This window comes from Carettochelys insculpta, chromosome 1 (genome assembly GCF_033958435.1).
Source record: "Carettochelys insculpta isolate YL-2023 chromosome 1, ASM3395843v1, whole genome shotgun sequence".
In the NCBI taxonomy this organism is placed as follows: Eukaryota; Metazoa; Chordata; order Testudines; family Carettochelyidae; genus Carettochelys; species Carettochelys insculpta.
Window position 1 is genome coordinate 120,447,319 of NC_134137.1, and position 21,323 is coordinate 120,468,641.

A 21,323-nucleotide genomic window follows, 5' to 3' on the forward strand; every position below is an offset into this window, starting at 1 on the left:
TGTCCTTCACTCCCACCCCGTCCTCTATTATCTGTTCAGCCCTGCCCATGCCCTGCTATTCCACTTCTCAACTCCTCTCCCACTTTCTCCGAACTACATAAAAACATCTCGTAATGAGAAAATGCTACAAGCCACCAGTAACTCCACTGTTTTATAACTGCAACCCTCATTTCCCCTGGCTCCCTTTGTTTGGAGTGAAGTTGCAGGCCAATTTGTCTAAAGCAAAGCACCTATAGAACTGCTGAAACCATTACACATAATGGTTCAGTCTGGTGAAACTATCAGGCCATCACTCCAGGGGTATGCATTAGTGCTAGACTACTTCAGTTTCTAAAATGCCAACATACTGCAGGCCAGTTGGAGGGAAGAGAGAAGGAAAGCTGTCAAGAGGGAAGCAGCCAGCAGTCATGTAGTGATAAGTCCAGGTTCAAGATCAGCAGCTAAGAGCAGTTCATGGCAAGGGCGGATTGAGAGAATGTGGCTGTTCGTTTTCCAAGAAGGCCTGTCACTGCCAGAACCTGAGAGTCACACCGCGGGGTATGTATAACACTGAACTCTTTAAAAATGATTTTGACAAATAAATAGAATTTATTTTGTACAAATGGCTGTGGTTTCATGATTAGTGTATAGAATTGTGTCTCTGCATTTATTTACTCAAAAATTACAAAATGCCCTGAAGAAAAACAAGGGTAGTGGCTTTTTAAAGGAGTCTCCCACATTGGTCGCATTCTATTCTGATAATATTCTAAACCATTTTTAAAAAAGATTCAAGTTACCAGATTACTGACGGAATACAAAACGTTTACAACACTTACTTGAAAGGCAGGAAAAATTGGTCAAGTGCCAAAGGACACTCACGGAAAGTTTAGAAATTGTGCTTCCGTCAATGTAATTTGAGGAATGTGTCAACTTTTGTAGTAACTGAACATTTGTTTAAACATTGTTGGTCGATTCCTGAGCAACCAGTTTTGCTCTACACGTCTCTCGAAGTTTGTTAATTGTTGCCATGGACAAGCTTCCAGGTTCTGTAAATATTTTCTAAAACAAAGAATTGTTAGTTAAAAACATGATTGCACACAAAATAGGAGCTGCAGGCAGCCGTGCCTGCAGACACTCGAGTGAACAAACTATCTGGTGGCCTGCCAGCGGCTTACCCTGACAAGCTACTACTTGGGGCATTCCCCACCCGTTTTACATACAGTGCTCCTGAATGAGATTAGCCTGTTTCACAACTGTAGCACATTACTGAGTCATCAGTTTGTGACACATTATTCCTCATTTGGTAGCTGTGCATTTGATTTTTGAACACAATCTAAATTCACCAAAGCCAACCTGCAAATAATTCCAAATCCATTTTATGTGAAAATAAAGAGTAGTCTGGACTCCACAGTTATATTTAAATCTTTTCACTGTGTCAGTTCTATTCCATTTTTACTATAAAACACCTGCATATTTACCCTCCCCTAAGCTATATTTTAGGGAAGCATTATAAAAAAAAAAGACAGCATTAAAAGGATCATGATTCTAGACTGAAATAATATTACAGATACCAGCAAACATATATACTCATCCCTTGCTATACGAGCACAATTGGTTCCCAACTTTCTGCTCGTAAGCAAAAACCCGTAAGAGACACATTAAATTACCATTCAGATACATGTAAAAGTCTCTGACTGGTTCCAAGTGCTCGGAGTGGCAGCAGGTGGTGCTGCTTTTGAAAAGTAGGGGTTGGGAGGGGGTTAAAGGCTGGGCGCAGTTTGGGGCCATGAGCGGGAGGGTGGGTTAAAACCTGCAGGCGGCTCAGGTGGAGGAGGTGGCGGCTCGTTCCTCCCGGCTGCAGCAGAGGTACCTGGGGGTGTGCAGGGGGCTTGGAATGGGATAGGATGGGTGTTGGGAGCAGGCTGGGGTGGGGGGGGATTGTGTGGGGAGCTGTGAGCTGGGGGAATGTTGGGACAGGGCGGGGGGGGGTGTGGGGGAGTTGCCACAGGGGGAGTGTTGGGAGCTGGCCAGGCGGGGCTGTGGATCAACCCCACCCCCTCATCAGGGACCCTGAGCTGAGCCAGCCACGGGTCTGCAGGTCTTCCCACGCCCCTACCAGGGACCCAGGGGCTGGCTCATATAAGCACGGAAGTTCACTCACATAGTGAACAATGGTCAGTATACGTGCTCCTTGTTTTAGCAAGTAATCGTAAGTAAAGTACTCGTTAAATGAGGGATGAGTGTACAACAGCTGCTTCAATTGCATTGTGAGCACTGAAGCCACACTCAAACATGAGATGGCTTAAACATTATTTAACATAAAAAAAATTTGTCTTGTAGCCTTCTAACTGTTCAAAACTGGTCATTTATAAGCGTGCCACCGGTCCAGCATCGTATTCTTTTATGAACAGTTACTGGTTTTAAATAGGGAGAAGGAAAAAATGAGAGTCCCACAGAACTGAGCTGTGAACTGTAAGCAAACTTTAAAAATTACCCTTCAAGTCTTGTTCAGTGCCACAGTGAGAAAGTTTGTATGGGGTTTAACCTCAAAATAAAAAATCCAGTTACCCCTCTGCAGGGACCATTGTTCTTCAAGATGCGTTCTGCCTGTTCTACTGTAGGTGCGTATCTGAAACACTTACGTCAAGAGACTTTTGCCAGTAGTACCGCTAGGTGGCACATGCACTCCTATTCTTCTTGTGCATCCAAACAAAGATATAAAAGGGGAACCACTGTGAAGCACTGTCCAAAACAGTGGGAAAGGAGGGAGGGCTGTGGAAGGTATGTGTGCACAATACATCTCAGAGAACAACAACTACTGCACAGGTAAGTAACAACATGTGGTGTATGGCGTATGCATACATTCTCTTTGGGAAGTTACAGAGTCGCCTATGCAGGTAGTGAAGAGAGCCTGAATGACTAACTTGCCAAAGCTGGGCCCCAAGCCTCACAGCCCACCTGAAAGACAGCCATGGACCACAGTTTGAGAACCAGTGCTCTTACTTACATCTATGGTTTAGTTTTCCCCTGGCTTTAGATGTGTCTGGAAAGAAGACCAGAAACTGAACAGACTGGGTATGTGGAAAGCTGACATCCCTTTTGGCATGACCTTAGGATGTGGCCTGAGAGAAACCTGATCCCTATGAAGGCTGCACAGGGAGGGTTAATCAGAATCTCATTTAGTATAATGCAGGTGAGGTACATTTCTTTCAAATATCTTCTTAAACTTTAAAACAAGTCACTTTGTCAAATGCAAAGTTGGTTTATACCAAAAATGCTGTTTGGTCTTTTGAAAATTCATATTTCAAATGCTCAAATTTTAAGTTACCTTTAGAACCCTCCAAAATCTATTTGATTCCATAGCTTTTAATTGTTCTGCACTACACACCAGAAACACTCACCTGCATAAAGGTGTGGCACTCCGTTACAAAAGTCCCTCTGGTGATCTGCTTAAATTTATCACAAATGTCGGGGAAATTTGTGGCTTCCAAAATAAAAGCTTGGTGTCGCTTAATTAACGTTAAGGCCACACGAAAGATGATTTTTGATCCCTCATAAAATAAACAGTCCCAAATTCGAAGAACTGTCTATAGAAGGAAAAAAGCAATGTTAGAAAAGTTACCTTCTTGCTCTGCAGTGAGTAATGAGAACTGAGGCATCATCAGTAGGATAACAATTTAGTGCAGGGATCAGCAACCCCTGGCACAGATGCCAACAGCACCACACAAGCCGATTTTCAACAGCACACAAGGTGGGAGCTCAGCTCCCCTCCTCCTACTCCCATGCAGAGATCCGCAGGCACCAGACTGTTCCCACAGGTGTGTACCGCAGTGAGCAGAGACACTGTGGGAAGGCAGGGAAATGCAAGCCCTGCCTATGAGCTGCACAGCAGAGTGGGGGCCAGGCTGCAGGTGTGCGGTGGTGCAGAGCTGCTGGGAGCACGGGGCTGGGTCCTTCAGGCCAAAGGCGGAGTAGGGGCACAGCTGCTTCCCCTGCTGTATGTGCCATCCTACCCACCTGCCATCTGTCCTCCTCCCCTCTGGGGAAGGGGACTGACCCCTCTGCCCCCACTCCACCTCTGCCATCTGATGCCCTCACTTGGAGACAGGGGCTGAGCCCCTCTGACTCCCCAGCTCTGCTACTTGCCCTAAATCTCGCAGATGCTGAGCCCTGCTGACTTCGGCACACCGGGGCTCTCCCTCCTGCCACCAGCCACACCTAAACGGTAAAGCTCTGCATCTTTATTTATTTATTAATAATGCTGTTGCAAGTAGAGCTATTGGTGACCATAAAAAGCATCGCTGGCACTCGGACTGTACACAGAGGTCAAAAAGCCAAACTCTGCCTCTGAGCCCTGATCTAGCACATCCCTTATCAGGCAAGCCACACCTTAAACCCCTTTCTCTCCCTCCACCAGTATACCCCTCAGGTCACAGGCCTGGCTTGTTACACCTCATGACGGGTGGGAACCAAGTATAACCACTTCTACACTGGCTCTCAATGCTCTAGCTCAGGCCCCATACCTCACTAGCCCACATGCCCCACTGGGTTTGGCACCTGTGATCCCTCCAGGAACCCACAACAGTGGCTGATTAGGGACTCAAAACCAGCTTCTTCAAAGCAAACCATTATTTATTCATTCAGCCGAAGGTAAACAGCATACAGAGCAAAGGGTCTATGTTCATACATCCTCTTAACTATCCCAAACTCTGTCCTTGACCATTTTGGTAAGATCCCCTCAGCTAGGAGAAGCAGACTGTCCTGTTCACAGCATACTCGGTCTGTCTCCCACGGACAGGCTTGTCAAGCTCTCCTTCATGCTCCCTGCAGCACTGCGTCTTTTGTACCCAGCATCTTTAAGATTTTAATATTCCTATTTATCCTAGAGCTTTGGCCTGGGGAGACTAAACCTCGGCACAGTAGTGGAGCCAGACAAGGAGCATTCCCCTAATTAAGGGTATCCCTATCGTTTCCTGGGGACGGCTGGTACTCTGCCTCTTAACCTCTTACCTTTGCCATTGCTTCATTTCCTGTTAATTTCTCTCTTACAGAACTCGATGCATTCAGGCAAGAAAATACCACAGAGGTAACCTGAGATGCATATGATATTTATAAATAATACTGCTTGTAACTCCCCAGTTTTTCACTAAGGCGTATTAAAATACCTCCACGTGATACTCACCTCTACTGGAAGGATGTCAATAAATAAGCATATAAACCAGCGCGACACTACCAGAGTCCACATGACACCATGTCTATCCATTAACTCTGCCACTGCTGGAACTTTCATTCTCACAAGTTCTCCAAGGACCTCCTGATCAGTCTTCAACCCCATCATTGCTGGACTATAATAATCTTTGGAGGAAAAAAGCCAAAGCTCATCAGTAACCAATGTGAAAACTTCATAATATGAATTTGAGACTTTCCTATAAAGCTTAAGGCATTGAAATTATACACTACTTTGACCATGTGAGCCAAGGATACATGACTTAAGTAAATTACACTGAAGAGCAAAGGTGTTTGCATCCTCAGCTCATCAAACCTTCTACCTCAGCAACCACTGATGTCTCAACCCAAAAAATTACTTCCTTTAAGTCTGCCATAACCACTTCCCTATCTCAACTCTCTCTTGCTGAATATTTTTGTAACCCTCACCCACATCTGATCATTCCCAATTCAAGTAGAAGGAGCAGTTAACAAAAATGGAAAAATGTCAGCCAATTTGGGGTTGGTAGTTAGAGCCCTGGAAAACGATGGATACGTGTTTTATATATGCAGGTATTACATCCACAGGTGTGAATGTGGATATCTGTGGCTCAGTTTTGTAGATATAGATGCAGATACAAAATGTTGTATTTAGAACCCTGCAACACTGTGGCTATCCATTTTATATCTGTAAGTATCTGCATGCATGGATAGTTTTTGCAGATGTCGATACAAATTTTGTATCTGGGCAGGTCTGAAAACCTGAAAAAGACCTGTGTGCACACCTGCCAACACATATGTGCACTATATTCAAGAGAGTTAGTGTTCACAGGCATTGGACTGACAACATCTCAGTTATTAGTATTATTTACTTATAGCACAAAACAAGTGCACAAACTTATAATGAAATCATCTGTGTGCACCTTCACTTGCACTTACACTTTCATGGGGTAAGAAGATGGTTAAATGTTCGTGTCATTTTTGCTGGTCTCTGCCAAGACTCAAACACACAAGACAAGGACAGAGACTGTTTAAGTGAAAGCAACATGAGGGAGAAAAATCCACTAGCCTTAAATAACATTATAACCCTACCAACCCCTATCACAGTGGGTTTCTAAGTGTCATCAAGAAGCCCAGACACAGCAGAGGGCATAAAGACACAAGACAAATTTCCACCTGCAGAAATCTGAATTCAAGAACAGTAAATTATAATGGAGATTTTATTCTTATTATTACATTTTAAAATGTGCGTTAGGCACTTTGCAAAGATGTACACAAAAAACCCTCAACCTCCCCTGCTTGCAACGTAATATTTATCTCGAAATTTCTCACATCCAACTTCTGGAACCACTTTCAGGGCACTACAAAGCACAATACATAACCTTTAGGACTCTAGCCTACTATTAGTAATCCATAGTTTCTTCCTTTCCACCCAAGGTTCACCTGCTTTACCCATGTACACTGCTACTCTGTAATTCCCTCAGCTTCCACTTTAGGACCAGTGGTAGGAAAGCTCTGAGTAACTGAAACAAAACAGTTGCCAAGATGCATATGGGCCACATGGAAACACCAGCTTCCAGAGGGGAGTGAAAAAGAATGGAAGAAGCATCAAATCTCCTCTGACTCATTTGCGCCTTGGAACATGTGTTAAAACGATCAAAATGCTCAAATGACCAGAAGGACTAGTTTTCCTGTAAACAAGGAATTTAAAAAAAAATGCTACTTTAAAGAAAAACGAGGGAGAACAAAGCAGGAAAATGGCAACCTGCCTCAAGCAATTAAGCACAAAGCAACTTCTCTCCTTCGAGCATGCTTGAGATATAGGAACATTAAATAGACTCTAAGCACTGGAAAGTGTACTGGTACTGAAGTTCCATGTGCTCTCTCCAATGTACTGCTGTGATCATTTGATATGCTGAAATCAACAGCTGCTCTTTTCAATCTTTATAGTACTGCAGAAAAATAAATGTCAGAATCTCAGTTAAGTGTCAGGCCACCAACCCCAGTTGTTAGAAATGCCAGAGGTACCTTAGGTAAGTCATTCCTCAGCTAGTGGGTCTTCTGAATTACAAACTATTTAGTAAAGGCTTGTAGGGAAGCCTTGTTTAGATTCAAAACATATCAACTCTAACTAAAATACCACGTATAGCAGTCCTAGATAGCTGAGCAATATCTTCCTTTTCTAATTAGGGCAGCCTGGTTGTTCCTAATGTATCAATTTCCATGCTGGCCTTTGTAAGCAGAAATGGAATATTAAATGTAAAATGAAAAAAGTTGCAAAACCACTGAAAAAATAAAGATAAATAAATTTTAAACAGACTTAAACCACAGATTATCAAGCCTTTTCCAGGACAGCACAGCCAGCGCAGAAAAGAAAAATATATACTAGAAGTGTCAAGGCCTAAGATATTTATTTTTTATATCTTAAAATTGAGAGCACAATATTCACATACAATGCAGGAGTTATCCTGAAAGTTCATTATGCAAAAAACCACCTCCAGATTTTCAGTCATTTACAGTGATTTTAATGACAAACGTAATAGATTGGTGGCAGTATACCTTAGATGTTCAACTTTCTGATTCTAGAAAGATATGGCACAAAAAGAATAAGCAGTCTCTCATAGTAAAGCCTAAAGTCTGTAGCTGAACTTTAGCTTCTATTTCTATTCCTCACTGTAAAGTATCTCATTACCAATTTAAGTCACTTCTCCTGGCATTTTTCATTTGCCACCACCAGGAGCTGCTAATCTTAAAATTTATGAAGTAGTCCAGTGCTCCCAACAGCTAAGGCAGCATCCAAGTTGGCTTCCTTCACAGTGATCAAACACAGACATCCACTTTGTGCAGCATCTGTCCTTAATCAAGGATCTGAAGTACTGAGCCTGAAAACTGCCGAGTCCCTGGTGCTCCACTGAGTCAATGGGAGCATGGGGCTCATCGAAACTCAGGATAAAGATTTTTATGAGCGATAAAAAAAATGCTGAACCCATATTTATAAATTTACCACACATTTTCCCATTACTACAAGGTACTGGTACATGTATTTAGACATACATTTGAGAGAGACCACTAGACAAGGGAGGGTCCAAGCTATTTATTTTTAAGTGGTTGTGTTAATCCTGGAGCTTGGCGAACTATCAAAATATTTTTTTTTAATTGTAAAACTTTCTAGGCCAGCTAACAACTTACAATATTGTGGAAACCTGCTTTAAATTGTACATCATCTCTCTCTAGCATAACCATTCTGGTCTTCTTGAATCCCACGAGTAATGTGTCCAGTACAAAGTTGCTGAAGATGTAAATGCTTGCTAGTGTTATAGAGCAGTAATGAGAGTTGCAAGAAATAAAGATACAGACAGTAAGAACTGCCTGACCTCATGTTCAGTCACAAATGAAATAAGAAGATTAAAAAATAAAAAGCACAACATGTTAATTTTTTTATATCCTTAAATTACTAACTTTGTGAAGAGAGGGTTAATAAAAATCCTACTGAGAAAGTAATATGGTATAAATTTAAATTGCTGAGGACATGGTTGCAAGGAATACAAACTCTCCATACAGAAACTTTATAGGTGTTTCAACTATTGCATACATATTTCAGACATGTACACACCAGACACACTGAGGCATCACTTATGTTCTGAATTTGAGACAAAACACACATGACTGTACTGTAGTTCTGCTGCATAGCTTATGTAATTTTCAGTCATTACTGAACACATTATCTCCTCAAGAATGGGAGAAGACACATCCAGTGATGTGGCATAAACTTGATACGTGAGGTCATTAGCTCACAAGAATATTTTCACTGTGTTCCTGAGAAAGAGGTGAAAAGTGACCACATTTTGGGAGGCAGAGATCTCTGAAAATGATCCTTGACGTGTGATGAGCATCTGATACATATGGTGCTCAAAACAGTATTTTAAGAGTGTATCATATGCAAGTCATAACCCAGAGAAGTGATAAGCATGAGGCTGATTCTTACCCTTGGAATTAGGACGTAGTGTATTTCTTCAGTTTTGTGTAGCAATCCACCACACCTCTATTGCCAAACCTTTGTTGTGGACATGACTGTGAAAGTTACTTTGAAAAATACTACTACTACAAATGAGGTATGTGAAAATCCTGTTTAATTTGTTACCTGTGTAAACAATTAAGTGGGCAGGGGTAGCTGGAGAGGAAGAAACCACCCAGCCACTAGGCCCCCTTGCCCTCCCCAACAGCTTCCCTGCCTGCAGTGCTGCCACAGGTGAGGGTACTCCGGCACAACTGGGGCAGCCTTGGTCCCCAGCATGCCACAGGCAGGGATGCTCCAGCTGGGCAGAGCAGCTCCAGTCCACAGTCTCCAGCGTGCCACAGACGGAGCAGCACTTGTCTGGAGACAGGGACTGCTCCATCCAGACTGGATTGTTCCTGCCTACCCTGGCCCCACTGGAATGGAGCAATCTCATGCCCATTGTGCTGGGGGGTGTCCAGCCCCTAGTAGTTAACTCTAAGTGTTAAGTCTCATGCTTTTAGGATGTGGCTTACTAGTTAACCACTAAACATCCCTAATACAAACTACCTATTACTAGATTCAGGAAGCAATCTGTAAAATACTACTGATTATTCCCTGTGTATTTTTACCAACAAATTTATTTGTCAGAATGATAAAAATGAAAAGACAAAGTTACCAAATCATTCAGATCACTTTCTAACGGTTTTTGTAAGCTACATCATATTTAGGATTTTTCTACCACAAAAACAATTAAGAAATCAAGTTATCCAATGATCTCTTTGTTAAATGTAACAAAACAAAACTTTTCAATTCATGCATCAGCTACCTGGCTTCTCAAAGCTGTCAGCACCTGGGACTGCCCTAAAAGGTTTAAATGGGACAACACATTTGTTTTACCCAGAGGTATTGGAAGAAACAAGAAAGGCTCTTGCCCTTCTCCTCTGGCACTGAATATTTCTCTAAAATTTTCATTACTAAATTCATTGTCATGATTGCCCAATGTTATTGTATCCACATTATCCAGCTCTGGTTTTAGGTGTGTCACATTTGTTGTGGTTGGTACACGCTGGGCTTGTCACTCATCCCAAAACAGAAAGGATCATCACAAAATGAAAAAGTTGTCTATCATTCCAAAACATTAGGTGAGCCTGCATTTAGGCCCTGCACCTCCCTCCCTTTCTAATTTTTTAAATAAACACTGTCCCCACCTTTCCTACCAGAACAGATGAGACTGGAGCTGGGGCTGCCTCTACAAGACTGAAAGAAAGCTGCTTGGTTCAGTACCAGAGCTACCGTCTGAGGCTGGAATTCTCTGCATTCGATATTCTGGGATGCAGGGAAGCACTTGGTGTTGGACAGAATTAGCCAGAGGCAATAATTGGCAGAACCACTGGAAAGAAATTGTAGTCAAGTTCAGTGCTTTTTTTGCATTTAAAAAAAAAAAAAAGGGAAGTCGACGAGTCGGTACTTAACCATCTCCCCAGCCCCCCTCCATAGCCAATCCCCCAGCTGGGGCTGCTGAGGTGCCAATACTGAGTACCAGCAAGTACTGGCAAAAGATCCCTTGATATTACCTTTTGTATATATGAAGTAACTGCTTTAAAATGAATAGGATTACATGTTACTGAATACCTGATCAGTTACTTTAACAATCTGGCAGTAGGATTACCCTGTAGCTCAAACAGAAGTTATAGTTTTGATGCAAGAATCACTGGGTAAAGTTCCGTGTGGCATCAGACTGGATGATCCTAATTGTCCCTTTGGGCCTTAAACATCTATTAATCCTGTTCGTGCAGTTCCTGCACGGCCAGCTCACGTGCTGCAGCTCTCTGGTTGGAAATCCATGGCCTGTTTTGCCCAATATGGCACAGTAGTGTTCTACTCCCAGAGAAGCTGCCTGGGCACTGAATGCACCAATGCCATCATGTGTGGAGGAACTGTAAGAATCACAGCAAGGATGGAAGAGGAAGACTTAAAAACAGTTGCCAACACTTGTGGTGATATTTGGGGTTTTACATGAAGCCCCAGTTCTTGAAGACATGCAATGATGTGATGACGTCAGCCATGATTTGTTTTTAAAGTAAGTTTCTAACCCTCTGCATTGTACAGACCAATGTGACCTGAATGCACAGGCTCCAAACCTAGAAGGCAAATAAAAAGAACCCAAAGGCTGGGTGTACACTAGAGAGTTTTGTCGACAGAAGGGGCCTTCTGTTGATATAACTCAGGGATAGTCCACACACTTCAAGCATTCTGTTGACAAGGTCTCGACAGAACTCTGCATTTTGCTCGACAGTATTATCCCTCAAACATTTGAGGCATAACAATCTCTGGACAGACTACTGTCGACAAAGTGCAGTGTGGACACTTCTGTCAACAGAGAGGGCTTCCGGTTGCTGGGCAGCCCTCTTTGCAGAGCTGCCATTCCACTTTCTGGCACCAGAGGGCAGTGCAGCCTGGCAACTCTCTGTCGACAGAGCAAATTGTGTGTAGATGTAATCTGTTGACATAGGTTCCGTCAAGATTGCCCTGTCGACAGATGCTCCTAGTGTAGACATAGCCAAAGTGTGTTATATTTAAACAGTCTTATGATTTTTAAGTCAATCTCATTGGGGGGGAGGTGGTGTCTAACTCAACATTGGAACGTTTGGGATTGGCAGGGTGGACGATAGAGCACAATGGAGAGGTGGAAAATTTCCATGTACATAGCTACTTTGTGTACGCAGTAAAAAACTACAGCAAGAATCTGGCAAAAAACACCCTTAGAAAGTTGGATTGCCTCCACATCCTCAATGGAGCAGCTCCAGAGAGATTGGTACAAGGAAATTATAAATAAAATCACCCACTCATTTTTTCAATGTGCCTGATTAATGATGGGCCAAGTTGCTATACTTCGCCAATGGATATCCTAAGGGAGAAAGAATAGAACATCATTTTCTACTCATTCTGAAATAGACAGACATTTCACCAGATCAATGCTATAAGCGATTATCCTCCCCAAACGTTACACAAAAATACCGAGACTCTTAATAAGAATTACTTTTCAATTGTGAATACTGTGAGGGGAGATTAACTGTCAATTCGTTTTTTAACAACCATGTCCTACTGAGAGAGTAGAGGTAGAGAAGATTGTTTATGATAAGGATATCAGAGAGAGGAAAAAGAAGGGAAAGCTAATATAACAAATCGTATTGCATCTTCGTTCACTGTGATAATCACACCCAGCTCAAATTCTAAGGTCACGTTTCAGACACACAGAGTCAAAACAGAACTAGGTGCATGTAGCAATGATATTTATAAGTATTCCACATACCAGAAACTGAACTACAGGTTTTGATTGACAATTCTAATCAGATTAACAAACTCATTTTTCAGACAACTAAAGATCTGAAATTAAAGCTAGTGAATATACCAGCTACTCAGGTGATTAGTATGTTCATGTCTAGTTTGATAGAAGTTTTGATTTACCTAAGGACCTTCCAATAGGCTCTATACATTTCAGGAAGAAAAGAAGGAAAGCAGATGTCCAATATTTTCTCCTCCATAAATGAGAAGAAACAGCTCTTTTTCTAAACATGACGCTTTTTCATAACAGTGAGGAACCAGCAGATACAAAGTTATACAGATTATTCACCAACTGAATGTTTCCAAATAGCGTGGCATATTTCCCTCCACGGAGCCTGTGTCTCACTCTTCCAAAATAAATAACTGAACATTTTATAGTAAGAGAGTTTAGGGACACCCAATTGATAACTCCTGAAATTATGTTTAAGGAATTCATCCACAAATAATTTTAGCCTACACTGCCCAATTCACAGGAATTATTTAAAAATCAATAAAATTTAGCAAAAGCTTCATGTTCTTATGAAAGAGAGACAACTGCCCATTTATGAATTCACAAGCGTACAATCAAGTTTTAAAGACTTATGCCTTCAGACTCTACTTTTGTCATAGCATCGAGGACAGCTATATTGTCAGCTAAATATCAAGCACAATCAGATTACCTCTTCTTAATATAGCTAAGTGAAAAATGCCATGCTTCTAATCAGATTAATTTGTACTTAAAAGTTACATAGTTATGTTTTCTGTACAAGAGTGTAATAGTCACACCATAGGACTTATACCATACGCTATGTTCCACAGAAACCTTGGATGGATGACTTTAAAATAGAAAGTTCAACACACATACTCACTAGACTCGAGTTTAATATTTGGGGAAGGAAACCAGACCAGCTCTTCATATTCTTATTTTGTAGTAAGGTAACACACTTCACTTACTTCAAGACTGAAGTATCAATCAACAGAATTAATTTTAATCTCAAAATACCGGTTTCCATATTCAGCAGGCACGAGTGACATTTCATTATCAGCAGCAAGATAGAAAATGTTTTACTAAAGGCTTTTAACAAAAAACAGACAGATCATCCATAAAATTATGAAGTTCCTACATCTTGCTAGACTCTACTACCTTCTATTTGATGGTAAATAACCAATAATTTCTAATACATGTAAGTGGACAAAAGTTACATATGTACTATCTAACAAGTTCCTCATATTTTTCACTAACACTGGGCACAAACATCATGTTTAGGTAGAAACTATATTGACATAAATTCAGTAACATCTATTGCTAACAGTTCAAATTTATGCAAAATAGTAATTGACCCAACTACATCATGATACAGTCGCAAAACTTGTAAAACTTTGAGTTACAAATACAGTGAATCCCTAGTAAAGTCAACCAATATCTCATCATTTCCCAAATTTTTGAAAACTGAGCCTTCCTTCAGAAAAATGAAATCATGACTCTACCAACCACCCGACAACACCCTTCCAGCTCAGCATTTGAGTTAGCAGCTTCTATATGCCAAAGTAGTTGTTTTAGTCTCTGAAAATTCTGGCATACAAAGTGTGTTAGTTAACATCAGTCACATTATCCATTCCCTGACACTCCTCAAACCCCAAAGAGATACAGCACATCCCATACTTGTCACACTGCTATGGTGCTTCCCAGAGGCAAGAGGACCAAATCCTTTGTAGAACCTGGGGGGCCAAGACCAAAGTGCCCCCTCCCTCTCCACAGCTAACTGTTCCAACACTGAGCCAACTGAACCTGTCTTCTGGTGCTACAGCTGCCCTTGGTGGGTGGGTAAAAGGTGCAACTGTTGCTCCTCCCCATAAGATTCTTATTCTTCAGTGTGTGTGCAGGGGGGAGAATCTATGGGGAACTTCAATTCCACAATCATATTTAATTAAAAAGTGGGGACAATGGTCTCCAGCCACCTTGGTTCCAGTGCAAATGCCTAGAGGCACAGAGCTGTGAAGCATCTTCACCCACCTGCCCTTATTGTGAGGAAGTCTTACCAGTGCCTGCTGTGGATCAGCTTCTTGACTCCACCTACCAATGACAACACAACAACTACTCTTCAGACCTCAGCAAGCCTCATTCTGTACAGGTTAGCAACAGGTGCACACCAGCTCCCAAGTCCCCAAGAATTCCTCTGGAGTGCTCAGGTTTTATCACTGACCACACCTATTTCGATTCAGGGTCACTGCTTTACTTAACTCACAGCACTTTATATTTTATACACCAGCCCCACAAATGTATATATCTGGGAACAAAGAATATAGGCCATGCTTAAAGGATGGGGAAACTACCTTGGGAAGCAGTGACATTGAAAAAGATTTGGGGTAGAAGTACATAATCAGCTGAACATTTAGGAGTAAGTAGTATTACTGGCTCATCAGAGTTTTTCAATATATACCTAAGACCCCAAAAGGCCAACTTCAGCTTAACAGGCCAATATATAACTATACTACGCTGTCCTGTGGTGTTCACAGAAGGTTGCTTTCATTTCAGTTTCTAAAGGTGATTAGCCAAATATGTATGTCCACATGATCTGTTCAATAAAGCCATATATGCCTGTCTCCTTGTGATGGGCCTTATGCTATGTTTACGAGACAGCCACACATGGTTAGTGTCTGTCTCCTGATTAAACAGCAGCTCTCAAAAGAGAAAGATGAGGCAACTTTGCCAACAGGCAATCTTGTAGCTGGGTGCAGCTGACCTAGCAGGTTCAACGAGCAGCACAGATCAATTCAAGATGTGCAGATTCTGTTTTTGTGGAGATACATTCACAAAGTAAAAGCTTTTGACTTTTGTCTTCTTTTCCACGTTGTTTTACCAATGGTGGCAAGCCTGCTTGCCAATAATGGACTTCTGTTAACAGCAGCATAGCTTAATAAGGAACCTCTTATACCACAGACATCATCTCTGGTCCTCAAACCCAGTCTCAGTAGGACCACATTCCTTCAACACACTATACTCCCCTGCATTCCACCCTGCTGACTGTGAATTCCACCTGGAACTTCTGTTATTTAGGTCTAGCAAGCTTTTTCCTACCCAGCTGAATGAAGTGTTCCATGAGCCATAGAAGATTCCATTTCCCTTTTGAGGAAGATATTTTAAACACACAACTGCTTACTCAGCTAGCTCTATGTTTAGGGATTTCACAGTGCTCTGTTCAAGTAATAAAATACATTTGCTAAAAGAAAGAGACATGGTGACTGATTTAAGTTCAATAGGTGCCTAATAAACATTATTATTATTTTGTATCACCTATAAGAAAGCTAAATGCTTCAGACATGACCAGTCCCTGCTCTGAATCTGGATGATGCTTTGATAATGGACTTGAGAAATGAAGAAGGCAAAAGGCAAGGAAATTGCAGACTGGAGGCATGCAATTATGCAGTTACTCAGTTCAGTGTTTAGTTATGCATATATTAAACAATGAACTGAGTAACTGCGTAATTACATACCTCCAATCTGAAACTTCTTTGCCTCCCTTCTTCCTAGTACCATAGCATAGTACTATGTCCATCACATCTGCTGTAGATACCTTCAGCAGAAACAGACAAATAGGAAGATGGCTTCTTTAACAGAACAAAATAAATAAATGAATTAGCACTTATAATACTGCAGACACTTGCCTTTAATTAACAGATGTTCTACACAACCTAAATTGATGCTGTCTCATGCTATATGTTCTGCCACAGCAAATAACATAGGTTAGCCTCACCTTTCTCATCTACCAGCTGTGTGATCACTCCCTAACTTGAAACATCTATTCATAGGCCCTGTCAGATGAAATCTCATTTTTCATTGGTCACAAGGCAAACAGGCAGCAACACTTCCCTTCTGTTAAGCTTACCCTCCCCGCTTGCAGAAAAAAGGGCCATAAGAAAATCAAAACAATCACAGCCAAACTGCTATTGTCAAGGAGTATCTGAAACCCCAGTGCAGATTTAATGTTATCTCTCTACATATTTTTGTCACTCAGCATATTTATTCATGAGCACAGAAAAAGAGAACTAGCCAAATTATATGCATTGCTTTCTATTTAATATCAACTACTAAGGTTAGCAAAGTTAAACACTATCTGATGCTTTCTAAAGTGAAGGCTCCAATATTTCTCAACAGCAAAAGCAGGCATCTCTCACTTGACAATCACTGATAACAAGTAGGACGTCTTCATATCACCCTCCTCACTGATGACTGCCCAGCCTGACTCCAGAGCTGCAGGTCTCATCGCAGAAGGGGCAGGTGTTGGTAGCTGTTGGAGGGGCACAGGGCAGTTTTTACTGCTCTTTTCTTCTCTCTTCCTCTCCTCATCTGCACTGCTCTGGAAACTATCAAATTGCCCCACCCCCTCACAGATTACCGCAGTCCACTGGGGACAGTCCTGGGCAAGATTCTCCCAAGGGTCAACACTGGTGCTGCATTTTTTCACGTTTGCCTTCAGTATGTCCTTAAATTGTTTCCTCTGCCCCCTCAACCTCTAATGCTTCTCAGACCTTCCTCTACCTCAGAAAACAGAATCTGTTTTGGGAGGCGCTGATCAGACGTCCAAACCATGAGACCAGTCCAATGAAGTTGCTGGTGAATGATACTGGCTTCAATGCTGGTCATGTTCGCCTCTTCCAGGACACTGGTGGTCGAGCGCCTAGCCTCCCAAGAGATACTTAGGATTCTCCTGAGGCAGCATTGATCATATTGTGCAAGTGCCTTCAAATGACGCTTGTATGTTATCCAGATTTCACATGCGTACACAGTAGCATTGGAATAACCACTGCACAGTATACAAGGAGCCTTGTTTTGGCATAGCTGTCCCAGTTCTCAAAGACCTTTTGTTTCAGGCAGGAAAAAGCAGAGCTTGCACGGCTCAGATGATGAAAGCAGACTAAACATTCCAAGGAACAACTGCTGGTTGATAAGCAGGTGTATCGTCACAGTTTGATTTTAGTATTATGCCTACTCTTATCTGCTCTAGGCATATGCTTGCACACAATATTGCAGAGTGAATATGTAGACAAAGAACTCTCCTGGCCACATGATACTTCAGTCAACTAGAAAATTCTGGTTTCTCTCTCTCTCTCACTGCTTGCAAGGAATTTTACTCCTAGCCCCTGAACTTCTAGAATTCACTCAACTGTTCTACAAGACTGTGGCCTTATCTCCAGTTGAGACTTAAATCATTTGTTTCATCTGGCTGCTCTGAACTTTATTATACTCAGTTACGTGAATGAAACACGCACAACTCAATGCATCCAAAATAGCCACCACAAAATAGTTTAAGACGCGCCCTGTCTCCTTATGAGGGGCACACTAAACCAATTCAAGTGTGACATGCTGATATTCTTCACATGTGACTCAGCTCACAACCTCTCATCTCACTTTCCCTCCCATGCGCAATGCCCCCTTTTTCTCCCCCTCCACCTTGCCGCCTTCTATTGAGCAGGTCTAACAGAGCAACGGCAGAACACAGACCCACAACTGGAAAGGGGAGAGAGAGGGACTCCATCTTAGAGGCTCCCATCCACCACTCTTTTCCTAAAAATGCTAATAATTATAATTTGTATTGTCACAGTACCTACCAGTCCTACTGTTCTAAGCAGAACAAAAAGATAGTTCCTCACTCCTCCTTTCATACCACATTATTATAGGCCAACCATCCCAACCACTGATCCAGACCTGATAATCTCACCCAATGTGCATCAAAACAGTATCATGGCCAGCAATTCACAGCTGGATCGACTGCTTATGACAGTCAGCATTGCAGAGCATTAGGTAGGTGAAGGAGGACATTCAGGAGACGTTTGCAAAAGAGCAGAACAGGACTTTTTGCTTATGATTAAAGCGATGATTTTGTCACGATTATTTTTAGCGTAAGTCAGAGACAGTGCACAAGCAAACAAAAATTCAGTGAGCATGTGACCTGTCTGTGACTTTACTAAAAATAACAGGGTCGGGGGGAAGGTAGGGGGGGAGAGAGAGAGAGACATGGGGTAGGGCTAGGTATTGGGGGAGGGAATGGAGTTCCCATGGGGAAGAGAACTGGAAAGCCAAGCCTCCATCATGATAGGGGATTGTGCAGCTATGGAGCGTGCACAGCCCCAAATCCAGAGCTAGCTGCAGCTGAAAGACAGGGGTCGGTGACCCTAGCCACAGCTTGGACTAAATGGTGCACCTGGCCATGTGAAGCAACGAAAGGGGTGAATAACTCTGGCTCCAGCTCCTGGCAGAAGCCACAGGGCAGGGGCTGCACGGTCTTGGTTCCAGTCACATTTGTAGGGCAGGGACACATCGTCCCACCTCCAGCCCAAGAGTTACAGCCAAAGTAGTCACGTCAGTCAGGTATTCCACGGAATCCCTGGCTTCTGTACCTAAACCGTAGCCTCATTTATGATCCACAGCCAGTGGAGCCAAAAAGTCACCATGGGCCCTTGGGTATTGTGTGGGGAGGGGGGGAGAGGGTCATCTAGGCCTGGGGTAAATGCGGCGGGGCCATGGGCAGTCAGCCCTTAGTCATACCCCAGCACATATCTATACCCAGCTATGCGAAGCAGCTAACTACAGCACTTCAAAGGGTCCCACAGCTCCAGCTGCTGCCGCTGCTGCTATTGTTGAAGTAGCAAGAGTGCTGGGCCCCTTTGAAACACCAGGCCCAGGGGCAACTGCCACTTTTGCCCCCTTTCAGTGGGTCCGTCCTCAGCTGACACAACAGCTTAGGATATCCAGGGACACTAGTAGAGGGGAGACAGCAGTTCCAGGAGTACTACAGAGAAGGGCATGATCGAGAAGCAACTCCAGTGCGATGTAGGGAGAACAGAGACATTACATGGAGAGGAGGTAGACGAGCTAAAGGAGGAACAAAGTGTGAATTCTCAGATGGAAAAGTAAAGGGGATTTGCCAGCTGTTACAGCTGTTAGAATAAACAGCTCATTATGTGTGCCACTAAGATGCATCCAACCCTGGTACTCAATCAGTTTGATCTGCAATGACAAGCCAGACACAGTCACTGCTTATCCGTACTAAGCTCTGAAGTTAAGTGCCATGTGTGATTGCCTACCTTACAGTCAACCAAAGCCTGTTTACTCAAAATATGCCTCACTTTGCTCCACCTTGGTTGGGTGTCTAATCACTTGGCAGGGTAAATTTCTCCAGCACGTAGAAGACCTATATACTCATTAAATTTCTGTGCAATTACTCCAGTTATTTCACCTTTTATGCTCCGAGCTTTAGAAAGAAAGCAATTCAGCTTCTGGTAGGCAGAGTAAATGCCAAAAAGGGGAATGACCACCACTGGTAATGTCAAGAACTCTCTTGGAAATCTGCAACAAAGCTGTTCAATCACTGGCAAAAATTCTTTTAAAAAAATCTTGCAACAATGATAGTTTTTTAAAATATGAGTATAAATGTGTGTTTATTTTAAATAATGTATTTAATGTGATCTGTCTCATTGCCTCTGACACTGAGGCTGGGGCCACACTACCCCACTGGCCCTTTGAAAATGCAAATGAGGCACTACCACGCAAATGCAGCACCTTATTAGCATAATGGCAGCCACACGAATTTTGAAGCTGCTAACTTCGAAGTGCTGACTGGCAGTCTAGCCGCTGGCGCTTTGAAATACGTGCCCAACTTCGAAATTCCCTTACTCCCAAAACGAATTGGGAGCAAGGGAATTTAGAAGTTGGGCACGTATTTTGAAGTGCCCGTGGCTAGACTGCCGGTCAGTGCTTCGTGGTTAGCAGCTTCAAAATTCGCGCAGCTTCCATTATGCTAATGAGGTGCTACATATGCATGGCAATGCCTCATTTGTAATTTTGAATGGCGATCATTTACATGCCCCTTCTGAAAGAGAGGGGTAGTGTGGCCACAGCCTGAATCTATACTAATAAATGCCACTACAAGAATAGGGAAAAGTCACAGAAACAAATAGGAAAATGAAACTAGAATGCCTCTTCTCATTAATGTATTTGCCAAGTTTAGAAGCAAGGTGTTGGAAGAGCTACAGGCTTAATGGAGCCTATCAAAGCAAATTTCATATAAGGACTGATGACAGAGTCCTCAGTCTCAGAGATCTATGAAGCCACTTCTCTATCCCGAAAAAAAAATGAAATGACAAAATGATTATAAATAAAATCATGCAAATGCTAAACATACTGCATTTCATCAGGTGCCACATCCAACATCTACTGAAGTTCATGAAAAGACTCACATTGGATCATATCCTGGATAACAACTTCAATCTTCTACATGTTCCAACAATGGGCTTGCTATATACAGTATATGCTATAATAAAATAACAAAAGCCGATTTCACTTTATTCTAGCATTGTTCAATAATTATTAAAAAGTTAAATCTAATCCTAAACTTTATAGTTTCAAAACCTTGAGTTAATTTAGTTGTAAAGCCTAGACAACTATTTTTTGCTGTTACTCAATGCCATCAGAAACAATTACACCAATTCTTTCCTTCCTCCTCAAAGTATTTTCCTTTAGAACAAAAAAAAAAAAAAATTTTATTTCTTTACAACTGAAATGCGAATAGCTCTAGAAATCCAAAGTCTGGCAAAACCACAAGCTTAAGCCAGGATCTTACTGCCATGTAGTAACTTGAGAGTCTGATAATATGTTCAGTCTTCAGCTCTACAGGATAGCAATTCAAAAAGAAGCTCTTCAATGGCAAAACTTGGCCAGATAAGGGAATGTCAAAACCTACCATAGGTAATCCACTCACTAAGTTTAAGCACAATGTACACGGGAATAAAAAAAGGCATATGACTCAACTGGTATTGA

The 21,323-nt window shown here is 42.2% G+C and overlaps 1 protein-coding gene across 1 annotated transcript in view; it reads right to left on the minus strand.

Annotated features, from left to right (window-relative positions):
• Nucleotides 1–571: 571 nt before the first annotated feature.
• The window catches only part of GRTP1 (growth hormone regulated TBC protein 1), a 46,211-nt gene continuing 25,459 nt past the window's right edge, over nt 572–21,323 (minus strand). The window contains exons 6-8 of the mRNA XM_074990777.1: nt 5,162–5,334; nt 3,381–3,566; nt 572–1,038 (exon numbers count right to left, since the gene is read on the minus strand). Coding sequence (XP_074846878.1) covers nt 934–1,038; nt 3,381–3,566; nt 5,162–5,334 — 464 coding nt within the window. The 3' untranslated portion in view covers nt 572–933. The remainder of the gene's footprint in view (nt 1,039–3,380; nt 3,567–5,161; nt 5,335–21,323) is intronic.